Source organism: Helianthus annuus, chromosome 9 (assembly GCF_002127325.2).
Source record: "Helianthus annuus cultivar XRQ/B chromosome 9, HanXRQr2.0-SUNRISE, whole genome shotgun sequence".
Lineage (NCBI taxonomy): Eukaryota > Viridiplantae > Streptophyta > Magnoliopsida > Asterales > Asteraceae > Helianthus > Helianthus annuus.
This window is the reverse complement of record NC_035441.2, coordinates 180,271,289-180,290,267: the sequence shown is the minus strand read 5'-3', so window position 1 is coordinate 180,290,267 and position 18,979 is coordinate 180,271,289. Positions and strand designations below refer to the sequence as shown.

The 18,979-nt window shown below is 38.3% G+C and overlaps 1 protein-coding gene and 1 non-coding gene across 10 annotated transcripts; one reads left to right on the top strand and one right to left on the bottom strand.

Moving 5' to 3' along the window:
* Positions 1-924: 924 nt before the first annotated feature.
* On the bottom strand, positions 925-1,044 carry LOC118482545. Its single transcript, XR_004868579.1, has one exon. It is a non-coding gene; the product is annotated as a U5 spliceosomal RNA (small nuclear RNA).
* A 2,346-nt stretch (positions 1,045-3,390) lies between these two features.
* On the top strand, positions 3,391-8,133 carry LOC110879891 (mitochondrial pyruvate carrier 1). Of its 9 annotated transcripts, none has more exons than XM_035977942.1 (6): positions 5,211-5,394; positions 6,660-6,746; positions 7,325-7,447; positions 7,539-7,593; positions 7,726-7,861; positions 7,941-8,133. In XM_035977942.1, the coding sequence occupies exons 3-6, from the start codon at positions 7,355-7,357 to the stop codon at positions 7,978-7,980; spliced, it is 324 nt and encodes a 107-aa protein (XP_035833835.1). In that variant the 5' UTR covers positions 5,211-5,394; positions 6,660-6,746; positions 7,325-7,354; the 3' UTR covers positions 7,981-8,133. The 9 variants fall into 9 exon arrangements, with proteins under 9 accessions (XP_021984117.1, XP_021984120.1, XP_021984119.1 ...); XM_035977943.1 differs by lacking the exon at positions 6,660-6,746 and adding an exon at positions 6,265-6,369; XM_035977941.1 differs by lacking the exon at positions 6,660-6,746 and adding an exon at positions 6,265-6,369 and having other exon boundaries at positions 7,318-7,447.
* The last annotated feature ends 10,846 nt before the right edge of the window (positions 8,134-18,979 follow it).

Genomic DNA, 18,979 nt, shown 5'->3' with positions numbered 1-18,979 from the left:
AAAATTTGGTCGGGTCGGTTCTCGGTTCTTTTCATGGTGAAACTTTTCATATAAAATCTGGTCGGGTCGGTTCTCGGTTCTTTTCATGGTGAAACCCCACTTGGACCTATGGACCGGAACCGACCCTATATTTAGGGTAGTGAATCGGTTCTGTATTTTATGTTTGATCGGTTCTCGGGTCGGGTAATGGTCGGGTAGGGTCGGTATCCACTTTCTCAATTCTGACTTGTATCTGATGTTTTTTAACTTTATTTCTGAAGTTTTAAATTATTTCTGAGATAGCGGATCATGTTCATATGATTTTTTAGCTTTAGATTTAAGATACCTGAATTGGTCACTTTACCAAATCAAACCCATTTCTTTTTCACTGAGTTAATGTCATCAATATAACAGGTAGTGTCTAATACTATGATCTTCGTTTACCAGCAGATGTTATATCATATATGAACTGCTTTGATGACCGATGTATTGATATTTGATAGATGCCGAGCATAGATATTGCAAATCGAAGCATATTTGGTTTTGATCTATGTAGTAATTTTTGTTGGCCTTTTGATCTTAATATTGTGTGTCCTAGATGTGTTATGTGCATATAAAAAACATGTTAATTGTTATAAAATAACGCACAAATAACCCAAAAACAGCTAGCCTTTTCGCCATGGTTTAACAGTTTTAACAAGTTTTTGGCAGAAGTGATCGTTTTACTTTTAGCAAGAGGCCTCTTGCTTGTTATTTGAGAGAAGCCGATCTGTAAGGTAGATAAAGTAACAAATAAAACAAAAAACAACAAAATAAGCATAAGTTTGGTACCATGTCTTGTTGGAGTCTTTTAAAAAAAAAATAAGCTCTTTAAAGCTAACATGTAAAGTAGATAAAGTATAAAAAAACAAAATAAACATAAGTTTATGACTATGTTTTGTTGAAGTTCTTTCTGAAAGAAAGAAGCTCTCCAAAAATAGGCGTATGCTATTTGAAAGCAACGAGCACACGGTATTCTTTAGTAAAAGGCGAAAGAATAGTTCGCTCTGTGCTCATTGCATAGCTGCATGACTTATTCAACTGCAGCTAATTGCTTATATACACAGAGCTTCACTTTCTAACTTCTGTAAGAGCCAATGTGGGACAAACCTAGCTTGAGCCACATCTACTCATGCTTATGTATCCAGCTGTAGCCACGAGTCTAGTGGTCACCTAATCGAGTTAACGTCGTTTGGTGTTCGCTGGTTTGGTTTCATCAGGTGTAGTGGGAAATCTTTTGAACAAAATGTTTATTGTGATTTGGTTTTGTCGCGATTACCAAAGAATCAAATTCAACACAATGTCACAATGTATCACTGTTTAGGATTCGTGCAGGATTCTTCAAGATCAAGAGAGTAAGAGCATCAAGCACTGTATCTACTATAATTTATTTCTAGTAATGACCATCACTAACTAACTGCGGGAATTAAAACTGTTAAACTAGGTAGTTAGCGACTCTATTCATTATTTATTAAATCATAGGGCCGGAATCCATAATGTGGGCCAAACCATAGAGACCATCCGTATAATTTACTCATTAAAAGATATCATACATTTATATCCATTAAAAACGTAAACACACCAAATTTAACATCTGTAAAACCGAAAAGATTTCACAAATTTCCTTTATATTCGTGATTCTCATAATGTTCTTTAAAATACAAAATTTCACCCCGTTATACTTTTTCATGATCTAAAATAATACGCGGGGTTGAGTATTCTACTTATTTAAAAAAAAAAAATCTAGCATTACTGTAAAAAGTACATCAGGGTCAAGAATATATGAATATGCAGGTATAATAAATCTCTAACACATATGGTTTTTTTATATACTATAGTATTTTTTTAGTGTAATACCAAATATATACCCTAAGCATATTTTTTATACAGATTAAAAACTCCTTAGGTCATAATACAACATCTATTGTTCAGTTAATTCGTTTAGCCTCACTACTTTGACCTCTCAGTTACGGAGTGAGAGGGCTTGAAAAGGGGGTGTTACGCGACATGTGGACGCCACGTCAACATGCGTCAGAAAAGTGTGTGCGGTGCAAAAAAAGGAGTGAGACAGGGCGTGAAAGGGTGATGTTATTCGACACGTGACACACACTTTTTATTATTATTTAATATTTAAAAATTATATAAAATCTATTAAATTTAATTAAAAAATACCGTTAATACAAATTAAACACATAACATAACTTAAAAGATAAAAAGATTACATAACTTAAAGAGTGAATTGCAAGTTTTGTCCTTTATCTTTAGGCCATTTTGCAAGTTTTGTCCTTTATGTTTAAATTTGACGAGTTTTGTCCTTTATGTTTGAAAATCAAACACGTTTTACCCTTTGGGGCAAAACGTGCTTGATTTTTAAGGACAAAACGTGCTTGATTTTTTAAACATAAAAAGACAAAAAGTGCTTGATTTTTAAACATAAAGGACAAAACGTGCTTGATTTTTAAGGCCCAAAGGGTAAAACGTGCTTGATTTTTAAACATAAAGGACAAAACTCGTCAAATTTAAACATAAAGGACAAAACTTGCAAAATGGCCTAAAGACAAAGGACAAAACTTGCAATTCACTCTAACTTAAAAGATCAAAACATTACATAACTTAAAAAAATAAACGCTAGTAAAAGACTAAAAAATAAACGCCAGTAAAAGAAAAATTAGATAACGAAATTTGAATGTTAACATGTACATACTTAACCAAAGAATCTTAATATCATTCACGCCGCGACGTGTTTGAAGTCACGACCATACAAAATTGTTGGAAAACTCGTTCCCAAAACGGATGCGTGGGTAAGGGAGCCTCGTTGTCGGTAATTGTTGCGATCCACGATTCACACAACACAATTTCCTCTCCTTTCCATGGGTTCATTGCCATTTTTTTCTAAAATTTTGAAGTAAAAATGTGAAGAAAGTTGAAAAATTAGATGAATTGAGAGTGGTTGTAAAAAATGGTAGAATAAGTTTGTTTATGTAGAAAATGTTATTTATTTTCAAAAAGATTTTTTTTTTTTTAAATTTAACCGTTGGCACACAACGACTACTACCCACATCCACACACAACGTGCCACGTCGCCCCACATTACTCCTCCACGCCGGTGGAAATCCTATTGCCTCAAGCCCTCCACGCCGTTGGCAGACCAGTGTGCATGGCGTGGAGAGGCCACCACACCATATTTCCACGCCCAAGCTATGTGTTCTAACCATTTATATTTTAGGCTTTAGACATATAAGATAGCTATCTTATATTCTCATGAAGGCTTATAATTGGTGGTCCCGTGGAGCATGTCAAAAATGACTATACGCCATATAAAATGAAATGATGGCATAGTGTCTAACACACGACAAATTGCAATAAAGTATTGAGTGAGAAGGATCGATTTGGTGGGAGCGTCATCGACGGTGTTCAGGCCCAATCTACAAATCTAAGGTACAATTCTTTGTTTTTAAAAGCATGAAAAAAACATCCAAACTTCTATAAACTAAACCAAATAGACAAGTCTAACAAACTATAACGTAGGATACGACCCAATGGAAATAATAGAGTTTTTCTATTGGAAGTATACAAAATGATTTAACATACCTCCCACAATTAGATTCAAATCTTGTTTGCACTTCCGAAATCGTCGCTAAAATAACTATAATTGTACACCGGATGTGTTGTAAAGTAGTAATTCCAAAAACGGCTATATATCTATCTTCAGAACCAATCTCTATACATCCGTGTTTTTTTGTTGGGTGTATAGAACTTGACCCCTATGTCGCATGGTGCTACATCAATTCGTTAGAGCATTAACATTTCATCCCTCATCCCAAACTATATAAGAGTGGACGGGCTCGTCCGTGATAGTATCACGGAATGGAACAACAACGCGTGGAACTTTCATCTCCCCCACCCCGCCTCCTGCATATAACGCATTATTCTATAACGCAATTCCATTTTCGTGATATTTTTAACGCGTTATTGTTTTTGTTTTGTGAGTGTAATTGTTGGTTGGGGGGAATTGTTGGGTGTGGCACCCCGACTAAAAAAGGTTGTGAGTGATGGAAAAATGGTCGATGACATGGCGGAACTTGATTGGTGCTTGTGAGTGATAGAATTCTATCACTAGTGAACCACCCCCCTCCCCTAATTTAACTACAATTCACATTTTTCTAACTTTGTTTCTCACTTTCAAAAAAAAACCTAATACATCTGGTTCCTCATTTTTATCTCTGTTCAAATAAATAATAATACTTCCTTATTCTTTTTCTTTATTCTTATTCTTCCACCCAAAAAATTTATTAAAAATGAAATTTGGAGGATTAATTTGTTTTCTCCTAAAAATATGGGGATGTTAAAGAATGAGAGATGAGATGAGCGATGGACGTCTTATAGCTGTTCTTGAGTCGAGCCCGAGTCAGGCTCGACTTAGATTTGAAACCGAACTGAAAATCTAAGTTTGAGCTCAGCGTGGTTTTAAACCGAGCTAGCTCGGCTAGGCTTGGTTTGGCTCGATTTTAAAAAGAAAATTTAATAAATAGCTCTAAAAATCAGTACTCTAAAATATTATTCAATTGTTGAAAATAACATAACCAAAATAAGTACAACCTAATACATTACAAGCCAAAATCAAGCTTAACAACATAAAACAAGTTTTAAATTTCAACGAAATACAATATTAGTTCATTAGTATGGTAATCAACCTTCATATTTGTCATAGTTATCAAATTACACGACTAAATACATGCAAATAATAATTAGATTTTTGTAATATATTATAATGCATATAAAAATAAATATATTACAAGTAAAATAATCCGAGCTAACAAGCGAGCCAAACCGAGCAAACAAGCTCATTACGAACCAAGCCAAGCTAGGCTCATTTTCTAACCGAGCCGGCTCAACTTAGTTTCAAATTGAGCCATTTCAAACGAGCTTTTTCCGAACTAAATCCAAACGAGTTTCGAGTAAAGTTCGAACCACGAGCCGTATCTTGTGTATCTTTTTAAGATTGTCATCTATCAATTATTCGAACTGCAATTTGTCTACACAAACCGGCCCCATATTTTGGCCCATTATTCAGACGTGGCAGTAAAACAAAAGATGCCAGGGGCTAAATGACGGAAAATCAGACGTGGCAATAAAACTAAAGATACCATTTTTAGTGGCTAAATAACGGAAAAGGATGTGACCTGGACTCCAAAAACAAGGATTTTGAGGTGGTCTCAAGTCTTATCACATTCAAAGCTAAGTGGCACGTGGATCATTAAACTGTCCGGAGAGCAAGTCAATTCGATAGTATCCGTGCGAAGCTGGTCTTCTGTAGTAGTAAGTATCCCACTTCCAAACGTTTCTTCGTACCCAAACCAAATCCTCCTCTCGACGGTTAGTTTTCCGACCTCTTTACTCAGCCTTCGATTTACTATTCTTGTTTCTCTCGAAATTACGTCTTCTTATTTTTATTTTCTACTCGTAAGTTGTAAATTGGTCATAGAATTATATATGGGTCGACCTTAACATGCACTGAATATTAATTTTCTTATTGATATTATTTGAACGTATGCTTCCCATCTAAATGCCGCTTCAGTTATTGTTTTTCTTTTAACAATTCGATAAGATAAATTGCAAGAACGATTCGTCTATTTGATTGGAGGCTACAGGTTACAGCGATTAGTTCATGATTATTGCTGATTAACACAAACTACAAATCCATAACTCTCTATTTAGAGGATTATATGTGTGATTTTTACCTGCTGTGATGTATAGACATGGGCGTGTTTGAGATGTGCAGGGTGGGCGACCACACCGGGTCATGTTTTAGAGGCCCCAGTTTTTTTTTTTCTCATTTAGGTACGGTACGCAGTGGCGGATCTAATAACTTTTTTCATTGGGTTCCTTTTGGTACATTCTCACTATTTTTTTCCAAATAAATCATACGAGGTTTTCACTAATTTTCATATTTTTTCTAAACCGAATGGGTTCCTGGGAACCCACAAAAGTGGCCTAGATCCGCCCCTGATGGTACGTTGATTAATGTGTATAAAAGAAATTGTAAAGTTAGTAACAAATTTATGTTCTAGAGGGGACCTATATAAGGGTACGAGGGGCACCTATCTCGTAACCTATTTGAACAGATGCACTAAAGGGAGGGGGCACCTTTCCAGTTGAACCCACTACCCATTTCGATCCACCATCCAATATTATTGTGCCATGTCACCATCTAGTACAACCCTAAACAAACAAAATTCGATGCAGCAACGTGAACCCGTGATTGAACCCGCGTAGCCAACCCACGGGAGTTGCAGCGGTGGTCCTGTGGAAGCTGTCCGAACATGCGAACCCATCTAGTGGGCGCCCCAGGTACCCTAGTCAATAACCGTCTACTATTAGCCCATTAATCAACTAACCATTCAATCCAAATTCCAGTACACCTTTGACCATTTTAAACACTTAAAATAATAGCCTAATTACTGATACATTAGAAAGTATGAATTATGAAGACTTGAAGAGTTAATCACTTAAATATTTCTTACAAGTCAATTTGCTACAATAGTTTTGTTTATTGTTATAACAATTATTAGCTTACTAGTGAACTTTGTTTATATATATAAGTTTTTATTTTAGGGGACCAATTTTTACTTGTCGCACAGGGCCTCCGAAATTTCAGGGATGACCCTGTGTCCAGAGGCGAAGGATAGTCGGTGCTCGGGGGTGCACCCGCCCACCCCAATATTTCGGTTAGAAGTGTACAAGTTCCGATTTTTCGTCCGAAAATTTTAAAATTATATAGGATCCCCCCCCCCCCGATTATTTTTCCTAAATTGTATATCCTAAATATTTATAAACTTTGTATATAAATGATGGGTAGTTTGGTAAATATACACTTTGTTTTATTTGGAACTATTATTATTTGACTCGATTTGAATCGAATAACCAACCCGACCCGACCACAAACATAACGTTAGGTAAAACAATTTTGGGTCCCATCACTTTACGCCCCCTCGAAACTTTTAGTCAAGCTCCGCCACTGCCTGTGTCTAGAAATTTTGTATTCCATTTTTGTTACATATAAACTTTAAGAGACCAAAAATTTGAAATATAATCATGCCAAATTGTCAAGGGAATTTACTCAAGGCTTGATTAGATCATTTCAACAAACTGTATGGAGACATTTGTGGTGTAGGATGGTTTCTTTCTTCATGTGGTTGCTTTGATCTTGATAATTTCCACAAAATCGTATGCTTCATATGTCACCTAATTGTCAGCCAATGTGCCTAATATAATTTGATGTAAATGGTACCATTACAGACTACAGAGGCATAGTTAACTGCAAAATTATTTATACATGTCGTTCTTCAAGACGTTCCTAAACAGTCCTGTTGGACCGAAAACTACTCATTTCTGGGGTCCCGTGGCCAATTGGGGATTCGTTGCAGCTGTATGCTTTTTCCACTATACTTCTAGTATCATTCGCTTTATGGCAAGAGTGCTTGAATCAACAAGTTAAGATTATTTTTGGAATATGGCAGGCCATGGCTGACATTGAGAAACCTCCGGAAATGTTATCTGGCAACATGACTGGTGGTTAGTAATAGCATGCGTGTTTAAAAACAAGTATTTATAGCGAGCGTGCGAGTGAGATGAGTATTATTATTATTATTATAATTAAAATTAAAATTAAAATTAAAATTTATAAACCTTAACTTTTGGATGTAGTGATGTGCGTGTATTCGGCTTTGTGCATGAGATTTGCATGGATGGTGCAGCCTCGCAACTATCTACTTCTTGTATGCCATGCCTCAAATGAAACGGTACAACTTTATCAACTCTCGCGTTGGGCAAGAGGTCAAGGGTAAGCCGCATTAGTTAACTCTTTGATGCTTTTGCAATGCGTTGATCACACTTACCTTCGTTTTCTTTTCTTCTGAAAGGTACTTGCAGTTGAAGGAAGACAAGACACCCTCACCCTGACTTGAGATTGTTTCCTTCTCACTTACAGACAGAGGTTCTAAGTGGGTGGTTATTTAAGGTTTACTAAAAGTTAATGTATATTGATACATGAAACATACAGATTCACATGTTATCATTTGTGTTCTAGTTTTAACTCCATTTCAGGTTGTCACATGAAAGTGCTCCTTCCCTTGGGGTAGTATTTTTTTTTTCGAATTATAAATTAAGAAAATACTAACTAATTATAAAAGTGACATGCTTTTAACAAGTAGATGTTTCTCTTAAGTGGCGATTATTTACACCATACTTCAATAATCATATCAAGCATACCATGTAGTATCTTTTCATCTCTTATATATAGAGGTAACTAATTAACTATTGTATTAACATTGTCGATGAGGCTTTCCCATGATCCATAGAAGGCCAACGACTTTCGGGCCGTGGGTGATAGGACATATGACTGACCAATAGTGTTTCGCTCCGGACACTGAGATGTCTATACAAAACCAAAATAGGGTTGCCAACTAATTGTTAGGTATCAAGCAGCGCAGTGATTTCCGGGTCATGAGTGATAGGACATATGATTGACCAATAGTGTTTCGCTCCGGACACTGAGATGTCTAGACAAAACCAAAGTAGGGTTGCCAACTAATTGTTAGGTATCAAGTGGCGCAACATTTCAGGTTGCCCTGGACAATGAGATGTCTAGACAAAACCAAAGTAAGGTTGCCAACCAATTATTAGGTATCAAGTGGTGCAACAGAACTAACACACTAAGCACAAACCAATAAAACAGGAAAAAACCGAAAATAAAAGCAAGAAGAACATGATAATTTTTATGTGGTTCGGAATTTCGGATACTGCAACTAGATATTTTTATTAAGCTCGGTAAAAAAGATTACAATATATGAGATAGGTTATATAGAGATATAATTAGTGTTTATAACTTAGGCCACAAGAAAACAATCATTGATCAAAATAGGCCTATAGTCTTCTAAACCTTTATCAAGCCCAATAGCAAAAGAGCTTCAAACCCAACACACATTGGGCACCCACCCGTTAGTTAGTTACCTTTTGTGATAATGCTATATTTCATAATGAGTAAATTGCTAAAATAGTCCCTAACGTTTGTTCACATTTGCTAGATCCATTCAAAAAAAGATTTTTTCTCATATGAACCACTGAGGTTTCAAAAAAGTTGCTAAATTCATCCAAACTTCAGGGACGATTTTAGCAATTTAATAAAACAAACTTTTTTTGGATGGATTTAGCAAATGTGAACAAACGTCAGGGACGATTTTAGCAATTTACTCTTTTTTTTATTTTCATCTTTTTATTATATATCTTAATTAACATAAGATCTATTTATTTTCATCTTTTTATTACATTTCTTATTTAACATAAAATCTACTAGTTTTTTTTTTTTTGAACGGCGAATTTCTACAACAGGCGATTGATTCGCACCTGCTTTTGCAGGCCCTCCACCCCACTCTGGCCAAGACTATGTTGTCTTAACCGGGCTCACGCTTGGCATCAAAGTTTGGCTTGGCGCTCCCTGACAAAATTTCCAGCCTACTGCCATATGCGAGTAGTTGCACCCTCCACAAGAGCCGAAAAATCTCTGGAGTAAATGCACTGTAATAGAAAACTCGGGTGTGCTCTGCGGGTTTCGAACCTGTGACCAGGCCTTCACCCACTTCATAATAAAGATTAATCATTTATATTTTACAATTACAATTATGAATACGGTTTTATATTTATAATCATCTAACCATCTAACCAAGTCTTTTAAAATGTAAACATTTTACTCATTACTAATCCTTTAATAAAGTTAATTATACGACAAAATCTTTTCAACGGTTTAATTTGTTACCTGTTTAGCAAGAACGTGTATTTTATTTTATAAATGAACAAAAAAATACTGGGTGAAGGCCTGGTCACAGGTTCGAAACCCACGGAGTACACCCGAGTTTTCTATTACAGTGCATTTACTCCAGAGAGTTTTCGGCTCTTGTGGAGGGTGCAACTACTCGCATATGGCAGTAGGCTGGAAATTTTGTCGGGGAGCGTCAAACCAAACTCTGATGCCAAGCGTGAGCCCGGTTAAGACAAAATATTGTTGGCCAGAGTGGGGTGGAGGGCCTGCAAAAGCAGATGCGAATCTATCGCCTGTTGTAGAAATTCGTCGTTCAAAAAAAAAAAACTAGTAGATTTTATGTTAAATAAGAAATTTAATAAAAAGATGAAAATAAATAGATTTTATGTTAATTAAGAGATATAATAAAAAGATGAAAATAAAAATAATAGAGTAAATTGCTAAAATCGTCCCTCACGTTTGTTCACATTTGCTAAATCCATCCAAAAAAAGTTTGTTTTATTAAATTGCTAAAATCGTCCTTGAAGTTTGGATGGATTTAGCAACTTTTTTGAAACCTCAGTGGTTCATATGAGAAAAAATCTTTTTTTGGATGGATCTAACAAATGTGAACAAACGTTAGGGACTATTTTAGCAATTTACTCTTTCATAATAAACACGAAGATGCTAAAGTTACAAGTCTAGAACTAACCAGTTGCTCTACTTCCCGTTCAAAAAAAATATATAATATTTCGTTCATTTTTTTTGAGGAATCACTCATTTGTATGATGTTCTATAAGTTCTCTGAATTATTTGAGTTCTCAAATCGAGTTTCAGTTATTTCTTGAGTTGAGACCAAATTTGATCAAGAGGACCCATCTCGAACATAATCTGACATCGTCGAGTCAAGCTCCATATATTTGACTCGTTCGCCGTTTGCAGCCTAATTCAATGTAGTTAATGCCAATGAGGTGGTGGTGGAGTGGTAAGGGGGAGACTTGGTGTTTGAAGGACTAAGGGACCCAAGTTCGATTCCTGCCCTTCGCATTATTTTTTGCGGCACCTGGTGAAGATGAGAGACTAGGTGAATAGGTGGAGATCGCTAGTTCGATCCTTGAATTGAGCGGGTTTTACTCACCGCACTGTCGTGCCTTCGAGCAAGTGTTAACGGGCTTCGGCCCTAAGTGAGGGTTTTCCCCGGTTTGGAGGCGGATGTATCCCGATGTGGTGAATTTCGCCAGTTGCCCATTTGAAGGATTCGTTGGCAGTTTAAAAAAATTCAAATAGTTAATTAAGTTTTGTGTGTGCATGTTTATTTCGTAATACTCGAGAGGAAATGGAAAAGTTAAAAAAAAATCAAATAGTTAATTAAGTTTTGTGTGTGCATGTTTATTTCGTAATACTCGAGAGGAAATGGAAAATTTAAGCAACTATTCTTTGAATTGTTTGTAACTTTAGTATTTTAATAACGAAGTCATATCCAGAAGAGAAAACCTAAGTGGATAACCTTAGATGACACACAAGCAAAGCAGGTGACTCTCAAAGCCATTTGGAATCCATTTAGTTATTATTAACTTTACCTTGAAGATAAGGTTCGTCTTTTGTCATCATTTATTTATTTTTAAAGTTGACGCAAATTAAATTAAATCAATTAATTAATTATTTTGAGCACGAGTTATATATAGAGAAAGAAAAGTGGTTTAAATGTCACTAATTTAACAATTGTATTTATCACAAAATATATATACCTATATGAAATTTGTAGGTCACACATAGTATCTTGTAACGATTCATAATATGTGAAATACCAAATTTGATTAGTAGGTTATTTAAGTAAATATTTAAATCAATGTCGGAATTACGGGAATGCGAACCTTTCAGTTAGATGGTCAATATATGACTTTATTTTTTAAATACGGTAAGAAAATTTATATTTTTTCTAAAAGAAAAACCTATCTTTTTACGTGACAAATTTTGTGAATCTTAATGTCAGAAGAGTCGACGGACACTCTTAACCATAATTTAATTATCTTAATGTAACTACAATACAAATTACTTTTTGTTTGTCCCTCATCTTTAATACCTCCGTCACCACGGACTTCATTTAACAAATTCTTTATTAAAACTATTCAAGATGATTTGATATATAAGTGAATATTTTATAAAACAATGAGATATCTGGTCTTCCAATTGGTATATTTTATTATGCTAATTAACAATGTATCTAATCTACCAATTGATTATGACAATATAATTAGAAAACGAAAGGTAATGTTAAATTTAAGTATAAAAGTATTCAATTATGTTTTCTAGCCATTTGTATCTAGGGCCCATTTGTAATTGTATCTATTAGGCCACTTACTAACTTAGAGCTTAAATTCAAATCAATTAATTGTTAGAGAAAAATGCTCGGATAGTCTCTGTGGTTTCGCCTTTTTTCATCTATAGTCCCCAACTTTCTAAAATTACCTGAATAGTCCCTAACTTTTCATTTTTTGTTCCCGGATAGTCCCTGGGTCTAACTTCAGTTTGTTTTCTCTGTTAAGAGGGTGTGAAATGACAAAAATACTCTTTCCTTTAAAGGCCAAACCATAGTGTAACACCCCGTGTTTTCCAAAAGTCAAAGTCAAAGTCAAGTGTTGACTGTTATTGGAATTAAAGATTAATAAAGATTAATTTCCTTTTAGTTTCATTTTGATTTTCGTATTATTTGGAGTAAGTGTTGTATAATCAAACTAATCGGACGATAATCGAACTGTGAATCAACGACCGACTGTGAATGATAGGAAGTAACAACGCAATAAAGCTAGTCAATCAATAATCAAGCTAGTCAAATCAATCATCAAACTCAAGTGTGGGGATTTTAGTACTTTTATACGTGTGTGTGTGCCTTATGTGTTACTTGTGCATGTTTACTTTTATGTTAAAGTGTGTGGTGAATCAATCAAATCAATCGAGACTCGAAGGATAATCAAACTCAATCGAAACCGACTTTGGAAATAGGTTGTAAGGATGCTTGTATGTTAAATATAGTCTCGACTACTACTAAAAGTAATTTGATTAGGAATTCTATCATTCTCAAATCATCGTTCATCGAACTCGAAATACCAAAAATCGTCGCGAAACACTCAAAACCAGGCTAGCCGATCGAACAGGGCAACCTGATCGAACAGGCTAGCCGATCGAACAGGGCAACCTGATCGAACAGGCTAGCCGATCGAACAGGCAGTTCGATCGGACAGCTGCTCGATCAGGGATGCTGTTCGATCAGCTGACCCTTTCCTCTTTTGGAAGCCTATAAATAGGGCTGTCTTTGTCAAACTTTCCACTTTTGGAAAAGCTCTGACCGACCAGCCTCTTCTTCTCACTAAATCTCAGATTTCTCTCAAACCGGTAAGTATTTCGCTCTAATCCTTGTACGTTTTCGTTCATTAATCGATTCTACATCTTTCTATCTTTCAAAATCTGAATTTCATCCATGAAATCACCAAGATCTAGGTGTTCTTGAGTGATGTCATCATGGTGTTCTTGGTGTTCATCAAGAACTTCATGTTCTTGACTTCATTCAACCATGAATAAGCTAGATCTAACCGATTTCCACATAAATAACCTAAAATCTTCCAAAGATCTTAACATTTTACGGCGGAAAAGGATTGGAAGACGGGTTTTCATCTATCTTTCAACTCTTTTACACTCAAACCGGTGAAAACGAAGCTTGAACCGATTTATAAACCATTCTGAACAAACACATGGTTCAAGATTCGGATTCTATCGAGAGAATTACCGATTCCGGGTTAAACGTTAGACTTAGGTCCTGAAACGCCCACTGACCGGACTTGGGTGATTCCAGCCGAGTCAGTGAGTCGAGTAAAGGCTGAGGTTCTATGGTTCAACTCGTAATCAAACTATCTCTAAAACATCAACAATTAACGGGAATAACCAAGTGTTAAGTGAAAGGTTAACCGAATCGAAAAGCTGGCCGAACGGCTAGGCTGTTCGATCGAACAGCCCAACCGAACGACTATGCCAGCCGATCGACTAGGCTAACCGATCGACTAGCACTTAGTCCCACAAACTCATGAAGTGTAGTATTGACGAGGTACTGTTCGATCGACTACGCCACTCGATTGTAATCATTACTGCTCGAATCATGAGATACTATACTTCAAAACACTTAGACCTTTCGAAACATTGGAATGTCACCGATCGAGCATGCCAACCGATCGAGTGACATATTTGAAAACAATGAAGTGCTAGCCGATCGGTTGGGCTAACCGATCGAACAGCTGTTCGATCGGCCAACTTGAAAGGTAGTACAAACCATCATACACAAACACATCTTTCACATCAAAGGAAGAAACAATCCACTTGAAGGAACCAGCCGATCGAGCCAGCCGGCCGATCGAATGGATGTTCGAACGGACTTTCAAACCAATCGAACAGCCCACTCGATCGAACTGCTATCCGATCGAATGGCCTACTCGATCCAAGTACATTGTTCCCTTTTTCCGCATTACTCATCGTTGTGTTATCGAACTATTCAGGCTAACCTATTCTCAGTGCTCCCTTCAATCCACAACCAACCACTGTGAGTATACTCGATCCCTTTTTGCTTTCAGCACTTTTGGGTGTTACATACGTAATCTATCAAATTCACAAACAACACAAACTATTTGAACGCTAACCTACTTGCATGTATTACTTGTCTAAATGATTGCTGTTTATTATGTTTACACGTGGAGTGCTATCTACCTGCTTTAGCAACGTAGTACTATAGTTTGGACTCAGCACCCGTTCACACGGGGGTTGCTAAGGACAATTACCTGCATGGATTACAGTGGTAATCATGTATTGCGAACTGTCTCGGACAGTCAACTCGAAGTCGTTGGTATCGATGGTCCCATGTTGATAATTTACATGCATCGTTTGCCCTTGTGTACGTGCTTGGTTATGCGTAAACTATTCAAACTTTATATGCTATATCAAACTTGTGTACTCACCTTTACATTATATGTATTGACTTTTATTTTAACGTATGTGACAGGTGTTTAAGCTACTAGCGTGCTAGGGAAGCGAGGCAATAATAAGCTTCTAGGAGCCTGTGACCTTAGGACAGTGTCCACATACCTGCTCCAGGGTCATAATTATCTGTAGATCTTGTACTGGCACCTGTAGTCAGTAAGATCTATAGTTAGCCGTCTAGAAGTCTTAAAACAATATTTAAATTCGGTCTGTAATAATTAAACTTGAGTTGTCGGAACAGTTCCCATATTGTTTAGTTGATTTCTATGATAACTTGTTATTATTTGGGACACGGTATGGGACGTGTTATATAACTGAATTGTATGATAGTTGTTGTGGAAACTTCTGAACAATCTGTTTCGCTCAGTGCCGCGCCCCGATGATTCCGCCATCGGTTGGGGTGTGACAGATTGGTATCAGAGCCATAACTATAGGGAATTAGGTTAGACACGATCTAGTCCGGATCGCTGTCTTAGAGACCTAGACTATAGTTAGGAACCAAGAGACCAAGTTTATGTGCTTATCTTATGTTGTTTCCTTCTATTCTATCATTACATCCGAACTCCGAGCCAAATTTTGTAATTGGACGGGATTAGGAGTGAAACCCGCAAATTCCTGCCTAAATTACAAATCTTTGCCGATTATTTTGTGCGATTTCTATCAACAAACGGGGGAGAATTATACCAAATTAGGGCTGAAACCCGTAATTTGATGAAAATTTTCCTCTAAATTTTCTTAAAACAAGGAAGAAATTGCTGAGCTAGGGGTGAAACCCTAACCTTGGCAGTTATTCCGACTTTATTTTATCTCGCCAAGGCAATTGACGGACTCCAACGACCTGAACTCACGAGTATGACCTAGAATGCGCATGCATAATGCCCAAGAATCGAGGCAGGAACATGTCCCCTAGAGTCGAAAGTGACGACAAGTCAACTGTGAATAGTTAAATTGCCATGGTTAGTCAAAGTCTAGTAGCCGCAGACAATCCATTTTCCGATTTTGAGTGTTGTTTTGTTGAATTTATATGATTTACCTGTTTACGTGTTTTAAGATTTGTTGGTTACTCCATTTGTTATCAATCCGCGTGACCTTTGTTGCTATCCTATCTCGATTCAAATCCCTGTTGATGTGATCTAAACGAAACCAGTGTGCTATGCTCCGCTATACGACTAAGATAGACGATACAATGTGGTGCTATCCGATATGCAAGACGAACGACACTCGACTTGTGGTTATAGGTTTCTGTTTTCTGACAACCTCTGTGATGAAAATGCGTACGTGTTTAGGAAATTAAGTGCTCTACTTGCTTAATTGCTTATGTGCTCTAATTGCTTCTGTGCTTATGTGCCTCTATGATTATGTGCTTATGTGATTATATGTGTTACGTGACGAGAGATGCGACGTGATTCTAAGCTTTAGAGATCTAAGAACGTGTGAGACTCGAATTCGTTGTGTTGAGCCTGTGACGATGTCTGTTGCAGACCATGTCGTCATCTGGACAACCTAGATCACACTCGCGTCTTACCCGCCAGGAGAAAAGAGATCGACGTCTGGCTGCTATCATCTCTAAGACCGTGGCGAAGGCCGTGAGTGAGGTTTATGAGAACGCCAGCAAATCATCTGAGATGTCACAAGCTGATGCTCCGAAAGAATCCAGCAAGACTGCTTTTAGCTTCAAGCAATTTAAGGCATGTGGGCCAAAAGAGTTCACCGGCGAGGATGGTCCAACGGCTATGTTTCACTGGTTTGACTCGATAGAAGTCACCTTTCGTCAAAGTGGATGCCCAGATAATCTCCGGACTCTCAATGCTACTGGCGTCTTCCAGTCCCGTGCTTTGGACTGGTGGACTGCTGAAAGAAACAAGCGCGGAAACGACGCAGCCTATGCTCTGTCATGGAAGAAGCTGAAGGAAATCATGATCGAAGAATACTGTCCCTCCCATGAGCGTCATAAGTTGGAGGATGAATTCTGGGGTATTAAACAAGACAAGGGTGACAACGCCGGTCTCACTGCTCGCTTCAAGCAGTTAAGCATCATCTGTCCAGACCAGGTCAAGACTCCCGACATGACCATCAAGAAATACATCCGCGCTCTTCCTGACTGTGTAGCGGATTTTGTCCTAGCTTCAAAGCCCGCAACGATTGAGGAGACCTACCTGCTCGCCGCTGAGATTAATGACAAGCGGGTGAAGGCTGGTTTCTGGGATAAGCAAGTCAAGCCCCTGCATCAAGTCACCGCCGCATCAACCGACAACACCACCACTCAAGCCTCCAAGTCTTCGAGAAGAAGAAAGAAGAACAAAAGTTGCGCTGCCGCAACCACTGCTGCTCCACTACAGTCTGTACCAGCCCAGCAGCAACAGCCACAGCGTTCAGCGCCAGTGATCAATGCGCCGCCAGCGAAGCGTGCGTACACCGGCCCCCACCCACTCTGTGCTACATGTTCTTATCATCATCCGGTGGGCGTGGCCTGCCGTTTCTGTATCCACTGCAACGTTTACGGACATTTCACTGCAAACTGCCGCTATGGTCCTCGTCAAACGCAAGCTCAAGCCGCTGTCAACCAAGCCCTGCTACCTGCTCCTCAAGCTCCTCAAGCTGCACAGGCCCCGGCAAACACTGTTCGGACCTGCTTTGCATGTGGTGACCCTAACCACTTCGCAAACCGGTTCCCGAACAGGGTGGTGAAACAAGAAGCTCAACAACCCCAGCAACAACAACAACAGCCTCAACAACAAGCCGCTCACGCCAGAACTTTCAACATCAACGCACGCCAGGCTCAAGCTGATAACAACGTGGTCAATGGTACGTTCCTTGTGAATGGTATATATGCATCATGTTTGTTTGATACTGGAGCCGATAACTGCTTTGTGTCATTTGAATTTGAGAAGCTTCTTAGACGTAAGCGCTCTTATCTTTCGACACCCTTCGAAGTAGAAGTCGCTACCGGAAGAACCATTGCTGTCAATTCTGTGCTCCGTGATTGTACTCTCGAGCTCAACAATCATATATTCCCAATTAATCTCATTCCAATGCAGCTCGGAAGTTTCGATGTCATAGTAGGCATGGACTTTCTTCGTGAAAACCGTGCTGAAGTTGTGTGTTCCGATAAGATGATTCGTTTTGTGCTAGCTAGTGGTGATATTTTATGTGTTTATGGTGAAACTACTGCAAAAGATCTCAAGCTCATGTCCTGTCTTCAAGCTCGCAAATATCTCCGCAAGGAATATCGAGCCTTCTTGGCCAACATTGTTGTAGCAGAGACGGACAAGAAAAGGAAAGTTGAAGTCAAGGATGTTCCCGTTGTCCGAGAATTTCCTCAGGTGTTCCCTGATGATCTTCCTGGATTACCTCCAAGTCGTGATATCGACTTTCGAATCGACCTTATTCCAGGAGCCAACCCAGTGGCCAAAGCTCCGTATCGACTCGCTCCATCTGAGATGCGAGAACTCTCGAACCAACTCCAAGAGTTACTCGAAAAAGGCTTCATTCGCCCGAGCACTTCTCCTTGGGGCGCACCAGTCCTTTTCGTCAAAAAGAAGGACGGGTCGTTCCGAATGTGCATCGATTACCGGGAATTGAACAAGCTGACCATCAAGAACCGATACCCCTTACCAAGAATCGATGATCTGTTTGACCAATTACAAGGTGCTCGGTGTTTCTCCAAAATTGATCTACGTTCAGGCGACCATCAGTTGCGGATTCAAGAGGAAGATATACCCAAAACCGCTTTTCGAACCCGATACGGCCACTACGAATTTGTTGTCATGCCTTTTGGTCTGACCAACGCACCCGCGGTCTTTATGGATCTGATGAATCGCGTGTGTAAACCGTTCTTAGACCGTTTCGTCATTGTATTCATCGACGATGTCCTGATCTATTCCAGATCGAGGGCCGAACATGCGCAGCATTTGCGATTGGTTCTCGAGTTGCTTCAGGGAAACCAACTTTACGCCAAATTCTCCAAGTGTGAGTTCTGGTTGGAGGAGGTTCAATTTCTGGGTCACATTGTGAATAGTCGGGGTATACACGTTGATCCCGCAAAGATTGAGGCAGTCAAGGGATGGGTTACGCCAAAGAATCCGTCAGAAGTTCGTTCTTTTCTCGGATTAGCCGGTTACTACCGGCGATTCATCGAAGGAT